The sequence below is a fragment of the Monodelphis domestica genome, chromosome 5 (assembly GCF_027887165.1).
Source record: "Monodelphis domestica isolate mMonDom1 chromosome 5, mMonDom1.pri, whole genome shotgun sequence".
Classification (NCBI taxonomy): Eukaryota; Metazoa; Chordata; class Mammalia; order Didelphimorphia; family Didelphidae; genus Monodelphis; species Monodelphis domestica.
This window is the reverse complement of record NC_077231.1, coordinates 260,640,460-260,665,107: the sequence shown is the minus strand read 5'-3', so window position 1 is coordinate 260,665,107 and position 24,648 is coordinate 260,640,460. Positions and strand designations below refer to the sequence as shown.

At 36.3% G+C, this 24,648-nt stretch overlaps 1 protein-coding gene across 4 annotated transcripts in view; it reads right to left on the bottom strand.

The window, feature by feature from the left end:
* ARHGAP21 (Rho GTPase activating protein 21) overlaps positions 1–24,648 on the bottom strand; it is a 197,793-nt gene that overhangs the window by 128,704 nt on the left and 44,441 nt on the right. The window contains exon 1 of one of the 4 annotated variants that reach the window (XR_008912422.1): positions 12,279–12,549. The exons of 1 other annotated variant lie outside the window; for it this stretch is intronic. Coding sequence is in view for 2 of the 3 variants with exons in the window: in XM_007504864.3 (XP_007504926.2) it covers positions 12,279–12,365 (87 nt within the window). In the remaining variant the exon portion in view is untranslated. Of the gene's footprint in view, positions 1–12,278; positions 12,550–24,648 lie in introns of those variants that run through there. 2 more of the 4 variants (XM_007504864.3, XM_007504865.3) reach the window with 2 other exon arrangements.

The window sequence follows — 24,648 nt, the reverse complement described above, 5'->3', positions numbered from 1 at the left end:
TCTAAATCACTTTTTTTTCCTTTTAACCCTTATGTTCTGTCTTAGAATCAATACTGTGTAAGGGCTAGGCAATCAGGGTTGTGACTTGTCCAGGGTCAGACAGCAAGGGAGTGTCTAAGGTCAAATTTGAACCTAGTATCTCTCGTCTCTAGGTCTGGCTCTCAATCCACTGAACCACCTACATGCCCCCTTTGAATCACTCTTGATTAGAGAAATGTAAACTAAAACAACACTGAGATACCACCTCAAACCTATCAGATTGGCCAATATGACAAAAAAGAAAAATGATACATGTTTTAGGGATGTGGGAAAATTGAGACACTGTTGGTGAAGTTGTGATCTGATTCAACCTTTCTGGAGAACAATTTGGAGCTATGCCCGAAGGGTTCTAAAACTCTATATATCCTTTGATTCAGCAATACCACAAATAAGTCTATATCCAAAAAGATTAAAAGGTGGGGGAAAGAACCTATTTGTACAGAAATATGTACAGCAGCTCTTTTTGTGGTAGCAAAGAATTGGGAATTGAGGTGATGTCCATCAAATGGAGAATGGCTGAACAAGTTATCATATATGATTGTAATGGAACACTATTGTGCTATAAGAAATAACAAGCAAAATGATTTCAGAAAAAAACATGAAAAGACTTATGTGCATTGATACAAAGTGGAATGAGCAGAACCAGAATATCTTAGACAACCCCAAAGACTCATGAAAAAATTCATCTGCCTCCAAAGAAAGAACACACAAGAGTCTGAAATGCAGACCAAAACATACTATATTTTACTTGTTTTCCTTCTTTTTCTCTTCAAGACCCCTTCCACAAAATATCTATTATGGAAAAATATTTTACATGATAGTACATGTAAAATCCACATCAGATTGCTTACCATTTCAGGGAGGGAGAAGGAAAAGAATTTGGTACTCAAAAAAAATTTTATAAACTAGAAAAAAACTGATTCCTAAGGCAAATTAATTTTGGATATTAGGAGGGTAGATCTAAAAAGGGACTTCAGATTTTAAAATCAATGGTCCCCACATGGAGAGATTCAGAGGTCCAATGGAAGGTAAAGATTACTGAGAGAAAGGGATGAGTAGATAGTATATTATATTAAGTAGAGGATCAGGAGATTAGATTTTTGAGCAGGTTAAAACAGAGGGTTTAGGGAAATGATGAGATCAAGGGTTTGACTCTTCATTAAGATTTGAGGTAGAATGTCAATAGATCCCAGCAACTGAAAAGGATGATGAACAAGGAAACCAGAATATTACAAGAATATCTAAGTACAGGAGGATGTGGGCAAGGGGGGAGGAAGAAATGCTAAGGACTGATAGAGGACAGCAAAAAGACCTATGAAAACAGTGAACAGAATGTACTGCAAAGGAAGAGGTGAAAGAAAAATGGCAAGAGGGACTAAGTCTAAAAGTAGCAGGAGGGAAAGAAACAAGTCAAGTACCAGTGACTGACTACAGATGAAATGCATTTCAAAGAAAGTTTAATGGCGTGAATGGCAAGAAGTTACCACAAATACCAAGAGAAAGGGAGAGATAGAGCGCCATGGATTTGTTAATGATATGGGGAAATTCCAAAGGACATAGAAGAAAAAGGCAAAGAAAGAGAGTAACTGGGAGAAGGTGGTTCAGTCTGTCCCATTCTTCATGACCCTTTTTGGGATATCCTTCACAGAGATACTGGAGTGGTTTGCCATTTCCTTCCCCAGCTCATTTGACAGCTGAAAAAACTGAGGCAAACAGGGTCAAGTGACTGGCTCTGGGTCACATAGCTAGGATCTAAGGCTAGACTTGAACTTAAGAGGGGAAAGGAGTTTTCCTGACTCTAGTGCACCTGACACTCTATCAGCTGTGCCACCTAATTGGCAATTCTGAAAGAAACAACAATCAAACAAGCAGCATTTATTACTTTCATGCATAAGCATGAATAGCAGAAATAAATAAAATTTCATCTACAAATGGAAACTAAGACCTAAAAACTCAATTTTCTTCATCTTTTATCTAGGTACTCATGTCATGTCATTCTCTCCCCACTGCTGGCAAGCAGTAAAATATGTGCTTAATTACATTTCCCCTACTGCTTCTTTCATTCAGGTATTCCTCAACGGTAATGAGATAAATGTCCCCTTAAAAATGTGACTAACTGCATTCATTAGTATTTATACTTTGATCAGGGCCACTAAAACTTGCTAATGCTTTGAGCTATATACTAGTGAAGATGAGAACCAGGATTAAGAGCCTTTATTATGTGTTGAGATTCAGAGTTAAATTAACTTGCTTTTTATATTTTGCCTTTGATTAATTTTTCCCCCTCTGGACATCAGATGCTGAAGAAAAGTTGTTCACTCCTGAATGCTTTCAGTTACAATACAGTAACTTGAACTATTGATGTGTGACTTAAATTGTGGAGAGTGAATCAAATTCTCATTGTCTATCAATCATCGAACTTTTAAGTTAATCAATAAAACCTTAAGTACCCCTACTTATTACCTTACCAGTCACTAAGTATGAGAGCTCACAAGACACTTGCTAAAGTGGGTGACAACTTCAGAGGCCACTGCCTAGTCCCTGGCCAGTGCTAGGCAAATTTAAAGACTGCAATTGGTTTCTGTAAAGTGGGGGAGTGATAGGAACTGACTTCAAGAAACTGCTTTTAAAAGGCCAGCTCTAGGATTCAGCAGCACTCTGCCTCAGGGAGCCTGACTGGAGGAGGAGACTCCCTGGATCCTGCATCAGCTTGTTGGCACTTCAGTGGGACACTTCCTTCAGCATGAGTTCTGGTGATATTCTTGGTGGTCTCATTCTCATGTGCATTAAATTTTCTCGGAGGATTCTTCAGTTTCTCCTGGCTCTTTGGATTTTGGCTTCCTAATCAGGGCTTTGGATTCGAGTGAGATTCACTTTTGGATTCATATTTGCAGTCTGGAAACATTAGGATTAAACTCAAGGTATTTGTAGCTAGGCAGTATAGTACTTTCTGTCCCTTTATCTACATTTTTCCACTTTCACTCTTTCCACCTCTTTGTAAATAAAGCTGATAAAGGTTATTTTGACTTAAGCTGTAATATTTTTTAAATAGGTGACCACAATATTACTTTAGAATTCCCATATTTAGCATAAAGCTTAAATTTAAATTCTTACAAAATATAACTTAATTATTATTATTTATAGAGCATTAATCCTAAAATCAATCTAGATTCCAAATGACAAAAACAATTTGGGAATACAAAATGGACTTGGAAATTAGTTGTGGTTCAGAGGACTAAAGTTTGTTTAATTTGTATATAACAGGCACAAAATGATTCATTCACACTTTAAAAAAGACACTCGTTTTTGCTGAAGTTCATACTGTTGCAAAACACAGAGAAAACATACTTGCTTTTTACCATTTCCAATCAGTGTTTAACCTGTAACTTCTAAAGGTAGCAATAACATGTATTGGTATATTATGTACACACACATACCCTTTTAAATTACTAAACTTGAGATGATCATTTACTACATTATTAAAATAATGAGCTAAGTCTGAAACTACCTATGGTGTTTATTGTCATTTTATAGAATGGAGGGACCCAAACTATCCTCATATTCCTGGTAAGTTAACCTTAGATACAATGCCTATAATTCAGGTGGCACAGTGTCATATCTAGGTCTTGTCATTAAGTTGACAATGTGGTCTTGGCCAAGTTAACTCAACTTTTCTGGACAAGCTTTCTCATCTATAAAATGAAAGTTGGACTAAATGACATTTAAGATGTCCCTCTTTTCCAACAATTCTTGATGCTATGAATTATAATTTCATTAGCCAATTTATCAAGTTTTTCCCCCAAGGAATAGATAACAAAGAGTAGAAATGTTATGTGACACAATTACATGTGGGTTTTTTTTTTAAATAAAGCATACCTGTGGAAATAACAAAGATGTAGCCCAACACAAATTACTAATATTTGCAAATACTTTAAAAGTTCGTAATCATAAAATTTTTAATTAACCTTTAAATTAATTTATTAAATTAATACTATTATGTCATAAGAAAAAAACCTGAGAAGTCTTATATATAGTAATACAAAGTAAAGTGAACAGAACCAGGAGAACATCGAACATAAAGCAGCAATAAGCATGATGAACTGTGAATAACTTAACTATTATCATCAAGGCAAAGATCCAAGACAACTCCAAGGGGCTTATGATGAAAAAGAATATCTATGACCATGGATAGACAGAGTTTGAATGCAGATTGAAACATTACATTCTTCAATTTACTTCTTCCATGAATTTTTCTCCAGCATAAGCAATATGCATCTTGTTTTACATGACAAAACAGGGAAATATGTAGTATATAGTACAACCTATAGAATACTTTCTTAAAGAGAGGTGAGGAAAAGAATGATACAGAATTTTAGAAATAATGTAAGAATTTGTTTCTCTTGGATAAACATAATTTATTATATATTTATAACAAATTATATAGATTAGATTATGTTACATGTTATTAATATATATATTATTTATATATATAATATATAATCATATATAAAAATAAATGGCCAACCAAAAAAATTACTACTTCATTTTAGTTTTCCTTATTCCCTTTTAAGAATAAGACCCCTTCTAACTCTCAACCCTTCTTTTAAAGGGATCTGGGTATCAAGAAGCCTTCATAAATTACTATACAGGAAGCCCTGCACAGTAGAGTGGCTATCCTAGAGTCAGGTAAATTCAGAGTTTCAGCCATTCCTCCACTACTTCCTCTGTTTCAAATTTACTCATCTTTAAATGGGGAAATGGGGGTGGAGAGAGAAAGTGAATAAAACCTGCAAAAAAGTATTACAAATATTGTTACTGGTTTCAAACATGATAATGGATATAATAAAGTAGCCATGACTCTCAGCATGAACTACTTGGCTGCCATCTCTAATGACCTTAAAGAAAGACAATTCTTACTAATTCTGTTTATAACCTCAATCATGAGACACCCCCACTCCCATCTTTAATCTTAATCTCCCTAGATACTGATTCCTTCCCTACTGCCTTCAAGCTTGCCCAGATATCCTCCATCTTAACAAAATAAAAATAAATAAAAATTTTCACAAGTCCCTACCCTACTCCTTCAAGATACCATACTACATAACTCTTCTTTCTCAGTCAAATTCCTACACGTACCCATCTACATTTACTGCCTTAACTTCTTCTCTCATGCACTTCTCAACCCTTTGCAATCTGGCTTCTGACCTCATTACTCAATTGAAACTCCTTTTTCCAAAGTTACCAATGATCTTTTAATTGTCAAATCTGATAACCTTTTCTCAATCTTTGTCTTTCTTGACCTCGGGTACACTCAGATGACAATGCTTACTACACTCTTCTTGGATATTATCTCTCTGGGTTTTCATGACAGTGCTCTCTCCTGGTACTCCTCTTCCCTAACTGACTGTTCCTTCTTCCGTCTCCTCAGCTATCTCACCATCCAGATCAAGCCCCCTAACTGTAAGCATTCACCAAAATTCTATACTAGCCCCCATATCTCTCTCTCTCTCTCTCTCTCTCTCTCTCTCTCTCTCTCTCTCTCTCTCTCTCTCTCACTAGTTTAATCATCATCTTTACACAGATGACTCACAAATCTACTCACCCTTTTCTCCCCTGATTTAGTCTTATATCGGTAATTGTCTATGGGATACTTCAAATCAGATGTCCTAAAGACATCTCAAACTTAATAAATCCAAAGCTAAACTCATTTTCTTTCCTCCCAAATATACCCTTCCTTCTTCCAAATTTCCCTATTTCTTATGAAAGGTCCATCATCTTTCCCATATCCCAGGTTTGCAACTTCAACATTATTCCCAGATTCCACACTCCCACATATTCAAACAATGGTGAAATTTTGTTGTCTGTACCTCCAAAGCATCCTTTTCATCCAACTCTTCTCTGTACAAGCCCTCATTACCAAAAGCCTCAGAATTGGTTTGCCTGCCCCAAGTCTTTCCTGGCTCCAGTCCATCTTATGCACTCTTGTTAAAATAGTTTTCATTAAGCACAGATGACCCTCACTCCTCTACTCAATCCATTCCCATTGCCTCTGGGTTTTTTAATGCCCTTCACAATCTGGTACCAAGCTTTCCTTTCAGCCATACCGGACATTATTCCCTAAACCCATACTCTGTGACCCAGCCAGAGTGGCCTTCCTCCATTATTCACAAATCTCTGTCTATTTCTTCTTGTCTCAGTCACTGGGCACATGCAGTTTCATATATCTGGAATGCACTCACTCACATCATTAAATTCCTCTCTTCAACATGTAGACTCAAGTACCACCTTCTACTTGAAGATATTCTTGATTCCTCCAACTAATAACACCCTCCCTGCCAAACTAATTTTAATTAACTATACTTATTTGTACTTATTCTTTATATACTTATATGTGTATTTCCTGTGACCACCATTGAGTTTTAAGTTCTTTGCAAATATAGAAGGCTTCATTTTCTATATTCCCCAGTGCCAAGGACTTAATAATGTTTGATTGATTGACTGAAGCCAAGCTGTAAAGGGCTTTAAATGCAAAACAATTTGTTCTTAATCCTAGAAGCAACAAAAAAACCACTGGAGTGAGACTCAAGGGAGTCACATGGTCAGTTCTGTGCTTTAGGTATCACTTTTGCAGCTGTGGGGAGGATGGTTTGGGGAAAGAAGAGAAATAAGGCAAGGAGTCCATTTTAAGATACTGTTGAAATAGTTTAGGTGAAACGTGTTAAGGGTCTACCACAGAGGGTAGTCACATGAGATAAAGGATTGGAGAGATGTAAAAGTAAAATCAACAAGATGCACATTAAAGCCTGGGAATCCAACTGGGTTTAGGGAGTGCAAGGTGAAGAGTTCAGAGTTGGGGATGACTTCAAGGTTGCATATTTGAGAGATTAAACAAGGGTAGTATCCTTGGCATGAATAGTAAAGTTCAGAACAGAGTAGGCAAAGGGTTCACGCAAAAAGATATAATGAATCTTGTTTTGAACATATTTTGAACACTTTTGAAATATCTAAAGGAAGTTCAGTTAGAAATGTCCAAAAGGGATGATGTGGGAATGGAGCTCAGGAGAGAGAACTGGACTAGACAGAGATCTGGGAGTCATCTGAATGACAAGGACAACTAAACCCAAGGGAGATGGTGAGATCACCAAGAGAATGTATAATAGAAGGTTGCTAGATACACCAGTTTGCAAAATCCTTTCATATATTATCAGATGCTATACAATGATGTAAGGAATGATAATGATGATGATAGCACTTTAAGGTTTGCAGAGAGCACTTTACAAATATTAACTCACAGAATCCTCACAATCATACCCTGGGAGGGAGTTATTAAAGTCAAATGACTTGCCCAGGGTGGCACAAGTAGTAAGTGCCTGAGACCAAAGTTCAACTTGTTTTCCTGACTACAGGTCCAGTGCTATATCTTATTTGACAACCTCGATGCCTATCTCAATGTCTGAATTATCACAAATTTGAAAAGAACTGGTTGATTTTATTAGCTTTGACTACCTAATTCTATTAAGCATACTTATAAGAGATTTTTTTTCATACCTTAACTTCATTAAAGTGTTTTCCAGCAGTAGTAATCAATTTGTGCTAAACCATCTGCACATTCCTAAAGGATCCAAAGAATCAATATATTATGCAGCTGAAAAGTACTTGTTGATGGGCAGTACTCATGTAATGAGTTTTTCTTTCAGGTGAAGCTAAATGGTGTAAAATTTGATCAACTGGGGGGCAGCTGGGTAGCTCAGTGGATTGAGAGCCAGGCCTAAAGATGGGAGGTCCTAGGTTCAAATCTGACCTCAGACACTTCCCAGCTGTGTGACCCTGGGCAAGTCACTTGACCCCCATTGCCTAGACCTTACCACTCTTTTGCCTTGGAGCCACTACACAGTATTGACTCCAAGACGGAAGGTAAGGGTTTAAAAAAAAATTGATCAACTCACAACAAACTACCAACATGATGTTTTACCAACTATGACAAACCACCAAGATGCAAATTTAAAAAATCTTAGGGGCAATGGACAGAGCACTGAGCCTAAAATTAGTAAGTCCTGAGTTCAAATCCTGCCTCAAATATATACTAGCTAACTGTGTGACCTTCAGCAAATCACTTAATCTTTATTTGCCTCAGTTCATCAACTATAAGAAAGATATAATAACAAAAAGCACCTCCCTCCCAGGACTGGGATCCTATTGTAAGGATCAAATGAGATAATCTTTTAAAAGGTTTAAGCACAGTAGCTAGCACACAGTTCACATTGTACAGTACCTATTTATATTATTCACATAGCCATATATATGCACATGTCACATCTATAAAATCTTAATGCTGGATTTACTTAATTCTGTCGATATGAAGTAACATCAGCAAGACTTGATAAATCAATCTGACTCCATCACACCCTAATCCATATTTCTTGATACTGCTATACTTAAAATCCATTCTTCACATAAGTGGGAAAAAATTAGGAAACACTGGTTCCCAATCCCTAATCTTCCTGAGATTCAGAGAAAATGAAACAATAGGATGTACAATATGTAAAGGCTAAAAAAATGCTCCAACTCAAAATCTCCTAAAATCTCATCTTCTTATAAAATAAAAAGATCTATGGAATCCTATTCTTGCTGTTTTCAGTTGCTTCTGATACCATCAACAAGATTAATACCAATATATAAATCAAGAATGTGTAAATATATTCATTTCTGTATATTCATAAACAAAATATTTTAAAAGTATTATTACCTGGATCCTAATCCACAGAAAAAAAATTCCCAATTATCTTGGCACCCCTATGTGAATAACATTTGAAGCAATTAATGATATACTTTATTCATCTCCATTCTAAAGAGTGAGTAGGGCATCAGGAAAGTATGGTACCAGGAAAGGTTGTTGGATTTGTCATCAAAATACCTGGGAGTTCAAATCCCATCTGTACCAATTGTATGTCTACCAATCTCTACTAACTGTATGACCTTGAGTCCTCTTGAGTCTGTTTTATCTAAAGCTATGACCATCTGATTTACTTTGTAGAGATAACAGATTCCGCTAAATGCACATCATGAAATGGGACTGGTACAGAAGCAGGTATAAAGCCATTTTAGAGGAACACTGGAAGGGCTGCAAGCACAGGAGATGCTCAAGTGAAAGTTATGTTTTTTTTCATCTCTTCATTTCCTTTCCACACTCTCTACTCATTTTCTTAAATTACCATTCTTCTTCTTCTATATTTCTCAAGTCCTATGCCTTCCAATAACACTTATTATTTTAAAATATTGTTTGGCTTAACAGAAGCCAAATCTTTGTGTTCCCAATACTTTACAGCATTAGACAATAATAATATAACAGATACATAAATTGGTATCTACTTAATTGAATTGAACCATTAACAAGATACAAGCTAATGAGCTTTTTGGTTTCTTCTCTGTAACTTTTGAATCTGTGATATAGGCACAAAAGATGAATTTTGATAACTTTTCTACTCTTATGAGAGAAGTTTTCAAATTATGAATCTCAGAATTTAAATTATAAGGGATTTGAGAGTCTATCTAGCCCAACTACAACTGAACAAGAATTTTCTCTAAAATATCCCCTTCAAAGGACCATCTAGCATCCATTAAATAAACTATATTGATGGAGAACTCGTCACTTCATAACATGAATCCCACTTTTGGTCAGGTCTGAAGATCAAGGAAATTAAATTTGAGGTTCAAATTGTATACTTTAGCAATCATCTCATTTGCTTCTGCTAACTCTGATGCTCCTCATTTTCCCCATTAAATTGTTGCCTATCCAATTTTAAATTAGATGATTACATTCTGAAACTTAAACTCTATAAACTATATTAATATAATATAAACTCCAAACAAGCTCTGTAATTCAGAGATAAGTAGTGACCAGTTTTCTCATGTACTCTGACCCATAAAACTTTTGAACAGAAAGAAGTTTAGGATAAGCACAACAATGCCTACACTTCACAGATGGAGAAATCAAAGATTCAGGTAATTAAATACCTTACTGTAAGCATTCCTCAAACATTTAAACAGGAAATGGGAATTTATTAGAAGAGAGATTAGGATGTAGGAACTTTGAAGCAAAAGGTTAATACAGTAAAGATAAGCTCCAAAGGATGGCAGACCCATAAAGAAGAGACTAAAAGGGCCTGGAAGTACCATATTCTTCTCCAATGCTTTCTTCCCACCTGTGAGGTAGATGAGGCCTCATTATAGGCATTTTACAGAAAATATAGAAATTGGGGCCCATGTATGTCCAATAATGAGTTCTGGATCACAATACTAGTAACAGGTGGGGAGAAAATGACAAAGAGAGATAACTGTCCTATCTAAAGAGCTCCCATTCGAAAACCAAGGCCAAATTTGCTGCTTGGCCCCAGAGGGCATAAATAAGAGCAATGGATGAAGATGCAAAAAGTCAAGGTTATGGTTGATGCATGAAAAACCATTGAATGATTGTGGCTCTCCAAAAATGGAATCAACAGAGGACCTCAGTTGAGGTACTCAACATAAGACTAATTAACTCATATCCCAGTTCTTCCCTTACCCTCCCTGATACTGTAGGAGCTGGAATTAAGTGACCTAGAGTTAAATCTAGTCATCAGTTAAGGTGATAAAATCACCATGACAAAATACTAAAAAGTTATTGACTCCTCTTTTAGATGATTAAGATAGAGAAGGTTAGTAGTTAAATGAAATAGCAAAAATCAGAGATATGTTGCTTTATTAAAACCTCAAAAAGAAAATTGAAAATGCATCAGCTTCTTTTTTTTTTGTTTCCCTAATTATGTAGTTTACATTTTAAGGTAATGGCAACATCTATCTTGTCCTTCCTAAGTTGCCATTCAAAATCCATATTTTATTACTTTAATGTAAATCCATTAGTGAAAGAACTAGGAAGTAGATTGAAACATCAATCTTGAGCAAGTAGGATAGATTGAACGACCTTTCCTCATCTCTAATTTCTATGATTCATTAGTCATTTGTGCCCAGCCCACATTATAATATTTCTTTCTACCCTCCAGAAAATGGACGCTATTCATACAGAACAAAAATGAACTTACCATCAAAAGATACATTTATTTGTTAAGAACAAAAGCAGTCATGACATTGGTAGCAAACTAAAAAAATAATTTTCAATAACTAGCATAAATTGCATATATTGCTTCTGATCATAGTAAAATAAACTTTGATTTTCCCTTGAAGTCTAAAAATATATAATTTTGCAATGGAAGAAGAATTCACAAAAAATAATCAACAACCTATAAATAAATGATTTATAATTTTCAAGGTACTGAGCCAAGTCAAATTAAAAGTTATTTGAAATATAAACTATTATGTAGATTTCTGTTAATTCTTTAAGCAAAGACCCTATGCAAATTATTTCTGGTTTTTGAAAACAATTTAAATTAAAAATATTCTATGCATTTATTTTTAAGATAATATTTTATTATTCCCCCAATTGCATGTAAAATAATTTCTAACATTTTAAACAATTCTTTCCTTTTCCCTCTCCTCCCTTCTCTGAGAAGGTAGGCATTTTGATATAAATTTTACAAGCTATGCACTATTTGTTGAGAAATATTTGGGGGAGGAGAGAAGAGCAGAAGAACCTGCTAGTTCTTGCCTTTTGTAAGACAATTCAAAAGTACCTGAATTACAAATGAAAATGTATCTAGTAATTTTTCTTTAACTCTCACCAAAATGCATGGGTAACTGCATCTTCTCAGAAACTGATCTAATTAGAAACCAAAGATTATTTAAAGGAATTTCTATTTTATCTTTGAATGAAAACAAACAAACAACAACAAAAAAACTAGAGCTCCAAAATACAGTTAAAAAAACTGATTATTTCCAAAATTTTATCTACCTTCATGAATATGCAGTATATAAAATTACTATAGACTATTTATTGACTACACAATTAATGACACCGGTTTTGCTTTTTAAAAAGTACTTAGGTCTTTATCTCCCCTCCCCCCATTAAAGCTTTGCAAATAAGATCCCTCTGCTCTACCTAATCATAAATTGCTCTTTTAGAGAAAATTCAGATTACTGAAATAGGCAATGTAAAAATAATTATTAGCATACAAAATAATACTTTGCAAGGTTACCTCTAATTATTAAAATGAAAACATTGCTTTCAGTTCCTCTGCAATATTTTCTCATTTTACCTGAGTTATTATTTAAGACTAAATAAGCAATAAAATATACTTAAGACAAACCTGACCACCCCAAGCACAATACAGATTGCATAATAAACTCCAATTGTGGTTGATCATGCAGTCTAAAATCCTGAATTGGGCCATCATTGCTCATAGCGCAGTCTGCATCTCTGCTCTGACTCAGCTTTTGTCAGTATAGAACTCTGTTAAGAGAGCTATGCAGTGATGAGATTCTGGAATAGGACCTTCCCTCCTCTATCTGTCAAGTCAGCAATAACTAACAGGAAGAACAACGTCACGTTATTCAGTATGAAAAAGTGTTTTATTAAACAAATGGTACATTCCAAATAGTAGAAAAAAAAAGATAGGACTATTTTTCTTATTTTATTTGGTTATTTTTAGGTCTTTAATGATTTTATTAGGTTTTAATTTTATTAGGTATTATGTTATTAATTAATGTTTAAATCAAAATATGCATCATTTTAAAGGGTACTGCTGCTGTACTTGTTTCTCCTTCCTTCCAGTATGTTGAATTAATTACCTACGTGTTCAACCATTCATGACAAAAACACAGTTAGGTACATGTAGATATTATTGAAAGTAGAAATACTTTGTTAAATAAAGATAACATTCTAGGTACAGGTCTAGAAGAAAATAAGCAGAAAAAAATTCTTAAAAAGCAGCCAAAGGTAAGCACACAGACAATTTAGCATCTACTAGGCACACAAAAACTGTGCTAGGCACTGGGGAGAATAAAAAAATAAGACACGAATCTTGTCTTCAAGGACATTATAGAATGTAGGTGAGAGCAGAGAACAAGATATATTTGGTTCCTAAACAAGGAAGTCTTAAATGTAGTCTAAAGGACATAGTAAATTGAGTGATTATGGTATATATTCTATGAAAAATAAGTCCAAAAATGTTTTTAATTCTGAAAAAAAGATACTCTATAAATTAATAACTCACATAATTCTGTATATGCTTTTGGTAACTGTCACCAGGAACTTCTGGGCTTTCCCTGACACTACTGGTGATGCCTAGAAGCCTTCTCCTCTACACCTAATCGCTTCTTTCCAAAAGAACCTCAGGAGCCCTATTCTTATTGCTATTGCTATAGCTCCATCTAGGAAAGAAGGGGAAAGTTAGAGCTTTGGGACTGCATGAGGGGAGGAGGAAAAGATGTGTTCCTGGCATCCCAAACTCAAAATTAATTTTTACCAAGAAATAGTTGATAGCTTCTACAATGCCACTAGTACTTCAGTTTGGCTGCATTGTATGTTAAGCAGGAACTCCTGTGAGTTCTCTGGGTCATTCACAGAGCCTCCCCACCTAGTTCAAGTTCTTAACACCTCTGATTTAGCCTATTACAAAAGCCTTCTTCTATTTGGTAGCCCTTCTTTAAGCCTTTCCCCATTCCATTCTAACCCAAATAGGCTCCAGAGTGACCCTGTCACAATCCCTACTCCTTCGAACTCTGGGACCACACATGAACTGCACCACATTGCAATGACAGTCCAGCCTCTCTGGGTCCTCTTCCCTCCACAGACTGTACAGTGATGACCTCCATGAGGCCCTGCACATACATCCCAGTTCCCAGGGGCCTTCCCCCACACTGCCTCCAGCCCTACATGGCATCTTCACCACTTCAATGGTTCACCCCACCCTCCCCAAACTAGGAATTTCCCAATGAAGAAGCTCCTGGAGGGTGGGGCCAACTCCCTTTTTCTTTAGAACATAAGCCAGTGGCTAGTAGACTAAGGAACTCTGTCTGAAGCATTACTCCTGGGAACATAACCAATGTTTCTAACATTGTTTCTATGGGGAAATACATAACTAGACACCTCAAAATGAATTTTTCCTGCATAAATCATCCTCAATTCAGGCCTGCCCACACAGTCAGTACTTTGCACACATGTGAGCCCTATGCACCTGTCACCCACTACACACAGCTCCTGAGGCTCCTGAGGGAAGGGGTTAAACCAGGCTGGACCTGGCTCCATCTCTGGCAGTGCAGGATGAGAGAACCTTAGATTATGTCTGGCCTCCCCTTGGAAAGAGGACCAACGCATTCCACTCAAGGATGAACACAGAAAGACCTGCCAATTCCCAACCCATCCCAGGGATGCTGAAGCCCTGGATGTCACCATCCAAACCCCACTGACTGGCTCCTGCTGCAATTTTTCTGTATTCTCATTCCTGTTGAAATTAAATTATCTCAAGAGATTTTTTATTAAGAATATACGTGTCGTGATCATAACCAATAAAATGACATAGACGTCTATGGCTCTCTCATGACCAGGAACCTAAGCTGGCTCATTCAGCTGACTAAATATTTTACGAGCTCATCATTCAGCTATCCTTTGACCATCCCAAAGCATAGTTAATTGGTAAATAGTTAATCAAGTTACCCACTGTGAATTTTAGATTTATTACACCCTGTGCTTAGTCTTTAGAATTTTAGCAACCAGGAATGTATACACCCCCACTTGGGTGAGGACACTTGGGGGAGGACAGTCGGTAACCTGCATGTGCTAGCAAGTGACAAATCAGAAACAACTGACTGATCCTCTGGGCTGTCCTAAGCCAAGTTTAAGCCACCATTGGTACATGTGAGACATAGGAAGTGATGTAAAGACGGCCTTTATGTTTCACATGACTTCCTGGGAGAGGAACTTTGGTGGCTTTTTGCAGTGGTTCTTGACTTGGAGGGCTGGAGCATGGAGACCTCATACTGATTCCCTTAGTGGACCACATGGTTAGTGTTAAGGCTGAATACTCTTTCCCTGACTTTCTGAAGGCACCAGCCTCCAAGGAGGCCCCTCGTCTTGGAGGAGGCTTCCTGGCTGGAAACCAAGCTAGATTTAATGTTCTGAGAAGGCCCCTGGGCTGAGTCCTCTAAATTCCCCTTGTCTCAGGCCAGCCAGAGCAGATCTTCTACCCTTTTCCCTCTTTCTCCCTCATTCTTAATTTCTTCCTTCTATTGTAAATAAACCACCATAAAATTCCATTCTGACTTGAGTATTTCATTGGAATTTAAAATTTTAATCCCTAGTAACCACTAAAATTATATTCAGTCTCAATCCTAAAAATGTATCCTTAACATCACCCCTCCCCATAACTACCATCATGAGTAATATGTACCCAGGAAAAGAACCCTTGTCTTCTTCATGTGTGAACCAAATTATACTAAAGAGGAAGACATTCCTGGGAATTACTAAGGACAAAGAAAATACAAAACACAAAAACTCAATAAGAAAATAACTCCCTAAAAATGAAAATTGAGCAAATGGAAGCTAATGACTCCACAAGGCATTAGGAAACAATAAGATAAAATCAAAAGAACAACAATAGAAAAAAATCTGAGATAACCTCACTGGAAAAATAGGTCCAGAAGAGATCATTTAAGAATCATCAGAACACCTGAAAGTTATGATCAAAAAAAGGGCCTGCACACAATATTATAAGAAATCAGCGGGGTAACCTGCCCTAATATCCTCAAGCAAGAGAAGAAAATAGAAATATAGATAATTCACCAATCACCTCTCGAAAGAAAGGCTAATATGAAATATCCCAGGACTATCCTAGCAATATTCAATAATCCACAGACCAAAAAAACAAGTATTGCAAGAAATCAGAAGGAAACAATTCAACTATCATGGAGCCACAGTCAGAATTACATAGGATCTCACAACTGCTACATTAAAGGATTGGACAACACAGAATATATTCTGAAAGGTAAAGGATCTAGATCTACAACCAAAAATCATATACCCAGAGAAACTTGGCATAACTCTCCAGGTGGAAAAAAGTGGTATTTAATAAAATAGATGACTTCTGGTATTCCTGACCAAAAAACTAGATCTGAAAAAAAAAATTCAATTATGAAATTCAACACTCAAGGAAAGTATAAAAAGGTAAACAGAAGGTTTGAATAAGGTTGAAGTGAGTACATTCTAACCTGGGACAGTGATAATTTCTAAGATATTTAAGATGGTACTCTGTGTGTGTGTGTGTGTGTGTGATACTTGAGTCACATAAAATACTTAAAGTATGATACTTAGAGTACTTAAGAAACTTAATAACTATCACTACTAGGTCAGTAAGGGGTATAAAAGAAGAAAAGGTATAAATAGAATAAGGCAGTCTGATATTTCCATGAAAATCAAGGGATAGGAAAGAGTAACACAACACAGGGAGAAAAGTAAAGAGAGATAGGAGTACATTATATCACATGAAAGAGTCTAAGAGTCAATACAGTGGAGGAGAAGATGGTGGGAAGGGTGTCGGGCAATGAGAGAATAGAAAAAGATAGCAAAGAGGATTAAAAATCAAAAATCCCACAATATGCTGCCTACAAGAAACACGTATAAAGCAAGGATTCACACACAAAATAAAAGCAATGGGCTAAAAGCAAAAACTATTATGATACAGCTAAATTTTTAAAAAGCAAGGGTAGCAATCACAATCTCAGATGGAAAAAAAGTAATAATTCATCTAATCAAGAGTTAAGGAAGAAAATTACACCTTGATAAAAGGTAACAGAGAGAATTAAATAATATCAATACTAAACATTTATGGACCAAAAGGCATAGCATCCAAATCCCTAAATGAGAAGTTACATGTTATAGAATGAAATAGATAGTAAAATGTTACTAGTAGTAGATCTCAACCTTCTCCTATCAGAACGAGATGAATACAACCATAAAATAAATAAGAAAAAAGTTAAAAGAAACATATAAAATTGTAGGGAATTTACATATGATGGACTTCTGGAAAAAACCAAATGGGACTAGAAAAAAATATCCTTTTTTTTCTCAACAATACATGACACCTATACAAAAACTGGCCATATAATAACAGTGCATAAAAATCTCAAAAGCAAATATAGAAAAGCAGAAATATTGAATGCACTCTTTTCAGACCATGATTGAGTAAAACTATTCAACAAAGGACAACAGAAAGACTAAGAATTAATTGGAAACTGAGTATTGACTTCCAGGGGTACAGTGGAGTAACTAGAGCAGCAGAATCCTCTCTGACCAAGATTAAAATATCACCACAAAACAAATATAGGAGTCAAAGAACCAACAAGAAAACAAAGTGAAACAACTTTCAAGAAAAGAAAAACTCTAAAGGTAGCCAGAGATGATTTGGGGGACTGGGGTGAGAGAAAAATCGAGTCAGCAAAAGGCTACAGCAAGGAGGGAAGAGCAAGCCAAGATCAAGCCCACACACACACACACACACACACACACACACACACGCGCGCGCGCGCGCGCCCAAGCTGTCATCCAGACACTGAGATCCTGGCTGGGGAAATAGTGCTACAAGCCAACCCAAACCCCATGAAATTTCTAAACTGTCTAGAAATCTGGAGTCCCAGTCCAAAGAAATCTGGGCTGAAGGGGTCTGATCTTTGTGGGTCCATTAACAAGCCAGGAATCCTAGTCTGAGCTTGGGAAGAGGACATAATCCAGTTTGAGGGGGAGGACACAGTTTAGAGGGGGAGCTCCCCCAGATCCTTTTGCCCAAAACTAAGGGTTGAGCTCCATGAGAGGGCAATCAAGAGTGTGCCTTATTGGATCAAGAACACAGTGAGACCAGAAACTTAAGATTAAGCTTGGGACTAGAATGTCAACAGCCCCTGACCTGGTCAAGTTCAGAGTGTGATCAAAAGCTTACATTCAAGTCTGAAGAGTTCTTAAGCCATCAGCATCTCCCCAATTGAATCGTGAATTCAATTGGGGAGATGCTGATGGGGGAGAGGGCTCTCAATCCTAAGAACCAGAAAATAAGCTGAGAATAACATCAAGCAATGACTGAAGTTTAAGAGGATACCCCAACTTCCCAGAAAATAGAGCCTACCTATCATTAGGGGAAACGAGCAAACAACAAAAAAAGCACCTAACTAAAGAATTTTTGTGAAGACAAAGAGCAAGGTACAGACACATAAGAGGAAAGTGAAAGCAAAACAAACACACAGAAAGTCCAAATAAAAAATATGGATTTGACACAAATTCAAGAGAGACAAAGGAAAAGTGGAGAAGAGAAATGAAAGTGATGAAAGAAGAACTGAAAGTGCTAAGAGAAGAAATGAGGCAACTGAAAAAGAACCAAAAACTGACACAGGAAAAATCGACTTTCAACATCAGAATTGACCATCTAGAAACTAATGATTTCATGAGAAATCAAGAAACAACAAAGCAGAATCAAAGGAATTGAAAAAAGAGAAAAACATGGAATATCTAACTGAAAAAAAGCAGCTGACCTAGAAAATAGACCAACGAGAGACAATGTGAGAATTATTGAACTATCTGAAAGCTATGATCAATAAAATACCTTGGGAATCATATTACAAGAAATTATTGAAGATAAGTGGCCAGAGATCCTGGAACAAGAAAATAAAATTGAAAAGAATTCACAGATCACCTGAAGAAAGAAATCCTCAAATGACAACTTCCAGGAACATAATAGATAAATTAAAGAGCCACAAAGCTAAAGAGAAAATTCTTCAAACAGCCAGTAAAAAAAAAAAAAAAAACATTCAAATACGATAGAGTTACAATCAGGATCACACAGGACCTTCTACATTAAAGGATCCAAAGGCATCAAAAATATGATATTCAGGAAGGCAAAAGATTTGGGTTTAAAATCCAAAGTCACCTATCAAGCAAAACTGAGCAAATTTTTTCAGGGGGAAAAAAGGAGAACTCAGTAAGATAGAAGATATTCAACCATTCCTGAGGAACAAGCCAGACCTAAACAAAAAATCTGAAGTCCAAACACAAGACTCATAAGAAGCTAAAAAAGGTAAATGAGAAAGAGAAATTGAAGGGACTCATTAAGGTCAAAATGTTTATATGTCTACATAAAAAAAGGATTTTTGTAATTCTCAAAAATTAGTCTTACTAGTAGAGAAGATAGAAGGACTTTACTCAGAAAGAGGGTAAAGAAATAAGCTGATTATGATATATTATGTGTATGATGTAAAAAATGGAGATTTTGAACCCTAGACTTCAATCCCCAGAAGTCCTTGGCATTTCCCAGAATTCCCTATAATCTCACCTGAATCTCCACACTGGCGAGATCACAATTGGTATTTAACTGACAGTAACACCTCCCATACTCACTTCTCTTCCATTACAATGATGTGAGTTTTTTTTTAAAAGGGCTAATCAGCCACTGGCACGTGGTTTTTAATTTGTATCCTTGATTTCTAATAATCCTTAATAAACCTCATAAAATATATTTTTATTACTAGATACATAAATTTAATTTTTACAGGTTTTGGCTACCACAAGATTGAACAAGAACTCCTCAATTTTTTTTAAGATATCCTAGATAATTTTCGTTTAAGCCACATTTCTCCTGCCAAGGCTTTTCAGCAAAGCTGATTCGGATTGAGCTTGCTCTAACCATCCGCTCCTGCCTCCAGTTATCCACTTCAGACCTGCTTGACCCAGATCATTCTCCCAATCCTGGCCCCGGCCCCAAATGATCTCCAAACTCTGAGCCAGATCTCACCAGTCCAACCCCAGGACCCAGGCTGCTGACAGCTGTCCCTGTGTCTTTGGAATCATAAACCAACTGGTAAAAACTGGCTTGTTCTTTCCTTAGGCAACAACTAGCCTCCACATGGCAGGGGACCTCAGTGGGGTGAACGAGGAGAAGGAAGAGACTTTCCAAACAGGAAGTAAGTTACAAGTATGGCATATTCTATGAGAGAGCAGTTCAATTCTTATTTTAAAGGATATTTTTTGAGTGCACTGATTCTTTTACTTATTTTAACTGAGATTCAGGGGAGCAATTCATCTCCCTGCAACTCTTTGCCATTTGGACCTGCCCAATTTGAGATTCCAAAAACCCATGTTCTCCACTATGGGGAATTCTATAGTACTGACAAAAGGCATCTCAATGGATTTAAAAAAAAAAAACGAACTTTAAAGAGACTGGAGGTTACATTTTTAAGGCTTTTCAGTCTCAAATGTTTTATAAATATCTCTATTTTATTGCATTTTGCTGATTGTTTTAAGATTTAATTTTGTTGGTTTTAAGTTCATATATTAATGTATTCAATACTATTCTGTTATACTGATTCATTTTAATATACTGGGTTTTAACTATTGTTATATTCTGTTGCTTTTCCTGTGAATTTTAAAAATATTCCACCCTAATCAGACTGTGTTTTAGAAGATCTGATTAACTATTTCCTGATCAATAATAATGGAGGTACTTGGTTTAACAGAATCAAATGTTGGGAACTCTACATTTATCCACCCTACTCAGTTTAACAAGGTCAGGATGCCTGCACCATACTCAAAGATTTAATTCTCTGAGGAAATGGCCTTCAACAGATATGTGCAGAAAAAGCAGAAAGACCCCATGGCTGTCCAAAGTCAAGCTAAGCTATCATTGGTAGAGATAAGACAAAGGAAAGTGACATAAAACCATCTATATAAGGCACATCACTGGTTCTCTTCACCCTCTTTCCCTGGAGAGGTGACTGGCTGGCAGCATGCTAGGCGTTCCAACATCTTGAAGTGCTGGCAGTTATTTGACTGGGTTTGGCAATAAGTTTGCCCTTGAGCTGATTCAATTTTGGGCATCTTGACTGAGCCCTTTTGGAGTTCAGGTTGATTCCTTCCTCCTTCACACTCCAAAACCTTACTTTCTAGATCTCCTAATCTTCCCACCCGGTACTAGCCAAGATGTAGAAATCCTACTCCTTTTCCTTCTTCTTAATCTCTTCCACTATATAAATTAAATCACCATAAAATTTCCAGCTGACTTGGGTATCTTATTTTTTTGGGATTGTCCCTGGCAACCAATTAAATTTAGATTTTAAGTCACAATACTAAAATTATCTTTATATTCCCATATAACTATACTGAACAAATATTATTGAATAAGCTCATATATCAAAACAGCCTTTTTTTCTATTTTGGCTTTGTAAATTATCACATAAAGGATGAATGACTTCATCAAAAACTAGTTAAAAACTGGTATAACAACCTTTGGAAAATTTAATAAGCTAAATGTCTCAAATTGATGTTAAGGGGTCTTTAGACATGATTTTTAGATTTTTTTCAACAACTCTGATCATTTTGTCTGTCTCTAACAGGAAGTATGGTCCATTTTAGTAGCTGAAGTGAAACACAATTATAATTCCCAATTACCACATTTATAAAAATGTGAATGAATGGGACATCACAATCTCATACCAAAGGAACTGGGAAGTTAATCCCAGAGCATTGCACCCCTGGATGGCTCCCAAAAAGGGAGCATCTCTCATTTATAACTCTTCAGCTCACTTTAATTCTATCAGAACAATCTAGATTTCTTGATGATGTTCTAGACCAAAATAAATTTTACTTTGTTGTTAAATATCTCAGCCAAAGTTGAAACATTGTATTACACCTGAAAAACGTGTGAGAAATATCCATTTTCTTTAAATGTCATATAGCAGACTCCTGTTAAATATGATAGAGGGTTTGTTTGCTATTGTAATTAACTGGGTTATTGTGAATTCTGGGGATTTTGGTAATTTTTGAATGTGCATTACCTGTTGTACTACTGTTCTTTATAAAAAAAAATGATACTTTGCCCCAAGTTTTGGGACAAAAATCCACTATTTGACAAAAACTGCTGGAAAAACTGGAAGACAGTGTGGGAGAGATTAGGTCTGGATCAACACCTCACACCCTACACCAAAATAACTCAGAATGGGTGAATGACCTGAATATAAAGAAGGAAACTATGAGTAAATTAGGTAAACACAGAATAATATACATGTCAGACCTTTGGGAAGGGAAAGGTTTTAAAACCAAGCAAGACGTAGAAAGAGTCACAAAGTATAAAAAAATAATAATTTTGATTACATCAAATTAAAAAGGTTTTGTACAAACAAAACCAATGTAACCAAAATTAGAAGGGAAGCAACAAATTCGGAAACAATCTTCATAACAAAATCCTCTGACAAAGGTCTAATTGCTCATATTTATAAAGAGCTAAAGCAATTGTACAAAAAATCAAGCCATTCTCCAATTGATAAATGGGCAAGGCACATGAACAGGCAGTTTTCAGCCAAAGAAATCAAAACTATTAATAAGTACATGAAAAAGTGTTCTAAATCTCTGATAATCAGAGAGATGCAAATCAAAACAACTCTGAGGTATCACCTCACACCTAGCAGATTGGCTAACATGACAGCAAAGGAAAGTAATGAATGCTGGAGGAGATGTGGCAAAGTAGGGGCATTAATTCATTGCTGGTAGAGTTGTGAATTGATCCAGCCATTCTGGAGGTGTGAACCTTAAAATTTCTCAGACCCTACTTCATAAGGTTGGATTGTGAACCTTAAAAATTCCCAGACCCTACTTCATAAGGTTGGGTTAAGACCATTCCCCTTTGGGACCATTCCCCATTTGGGCAATGAAGGTACTTGATCAGGAATGTGAGAACTCTACTTCACCATACTTAAGCATGCCTTAGGGGAAGATAAAGTTGTAAACTCCTTGCTGAACAATGAAAAGTACTTAAACCCATACTTATAATAAGGCAAAAAGTTCTTAAGCTGTGCCTATTTTTAGAACTAATACAAAGGGGTGCTAAGTACCTATAAAGGTCAGGCAACTTGTGAACTTACAAGGAGCAAAGAGGTGAAAACTTACTCAGAGATTCGAGTCTACTCAGGTGTGAATTACTCAAAAGATTAGTCTACTCAGGTGTGAACTAAGAATGGTCTGTCCTTTGAAAACCGTCTACTGTGATTGGTAGATGTGAGAACTTAGAGGAGGAGACATAGGAGAAAATTCCCTTTATAAGGAGATGAAAATCTGAGAGCAAAGAGAGTCTCTTGAGACAGTCTCTTGAAGACAGTCTGAGGGAGGGTGACTCTGGCTGGAACTCCCTCTGAGGAGACTCTGTCTCTCTGAATCCTTGCTTGGACAGATCTTGTGGTGAGTGATAAAAGACTGACTGATCCCTCTCTTCCTAGGCTGGCTCATGCCTGCCTAGGCTGGTATAACCCTTTTCTCATTATTTCCTTTCTCTCTCTCTCTCTCTCTCTTTCTTAAATCCTCGTTTGTATTAATTAAAATCTCTATAAAAGCCAGTTGACTTGGGTATATTTAATAATTGGGAATTTTTCCCTGGCGACCACCTTATATATTGATTTTAAAACAAGACACTGTCTTGAAACCATATTTTCTGCGGTCACAATTTACTCATCCACTCTTTTATCTACTACAATTTATATCTTCCACTATTTTAATCACTACAGTTTATGGCCTCAACCAGAGGGCAGTTTGGAACTATGCCCAAAGACTAAAAGACTATCTTCCCTTTGATCCAGCCATGGCACTGCTGGGTTTGTACCCCAAGGAGATAATAAGGAAAAAGACTTGTACGGGAATATTCATGGCTGCGCTCTTTGTGGTGGCCAAAGGTTGGAAAGTGGGGGGATGCCCTTCAATTGGGGAATGGCTGAACAAATGGTGATGGAAGACTATTGTGCTGAAAGGAATAATAAAGTAGAGGAATTCCATGGAGACTGGAACAACCTCAAGGAAGTGATGCAGAGTGAAAGGAGCAGAACCAGGAGAACATTGTACACAGAGACTGATAAACTGTGGTTCAATCGAACGTAATGGACTTATCCATTACTGTCAATGCAACGTCCCTGAACAATCTGCAGGGATCATGGAGAAAAAACACTATCCACAAGCAGAGGACAAACTGTGGGAGTAAAAACACCGAGGAAAAGCAATTGCATGACTACAGGGGTTGAAGGGATATGATTGAGGAGGGACTCTAAATGAACACCGTAATGCAAATACCAACAACATGGAAATGGTTTCAAATCAAGGACACATATGATACCCAGTGGAATTGCACGTCAGCTATGGGAGTGGTGGTAGGAGGGGGGAGGAAAAGAAAATTATCTTTTTTTTTCCCATTGAATAATGTTTGAAAATGACCAAATAAAATAATGTTTAAAAGGGGAAAAAAAAGAAGAATGTCCTTATATACATCAAAATAAAAAAAACAACAACAAAAATCTTAAAACACCAAGCCATTAAAAAAAAAAAACTATTACTTTGTGAAATCCATTTGCTTGTACTCACAGTGGATCATGGCCAGATAGGAAGAGGAAATGGATCTCATTTTTGGTGAGAAACCTTATATTCTATATTTCCTTAGCTGACACACTGTGTCAATGATTATAAGCTATATTTTAAAATTTAAAAACTTTTATTATTATATTTTTCTTGCATGTGCAATATACTATTTCAGTTTTTTTTATTTTTTTCTCTCCTTTTTATATTTGAAGCACGTCACCAGTATTAAGATTTTTTAACTTTTTTGATTTGTAGTAATATAAGTTTAAAATATATTTGCTATAATGTCAATGTATGCCCCAAAAGCTTGA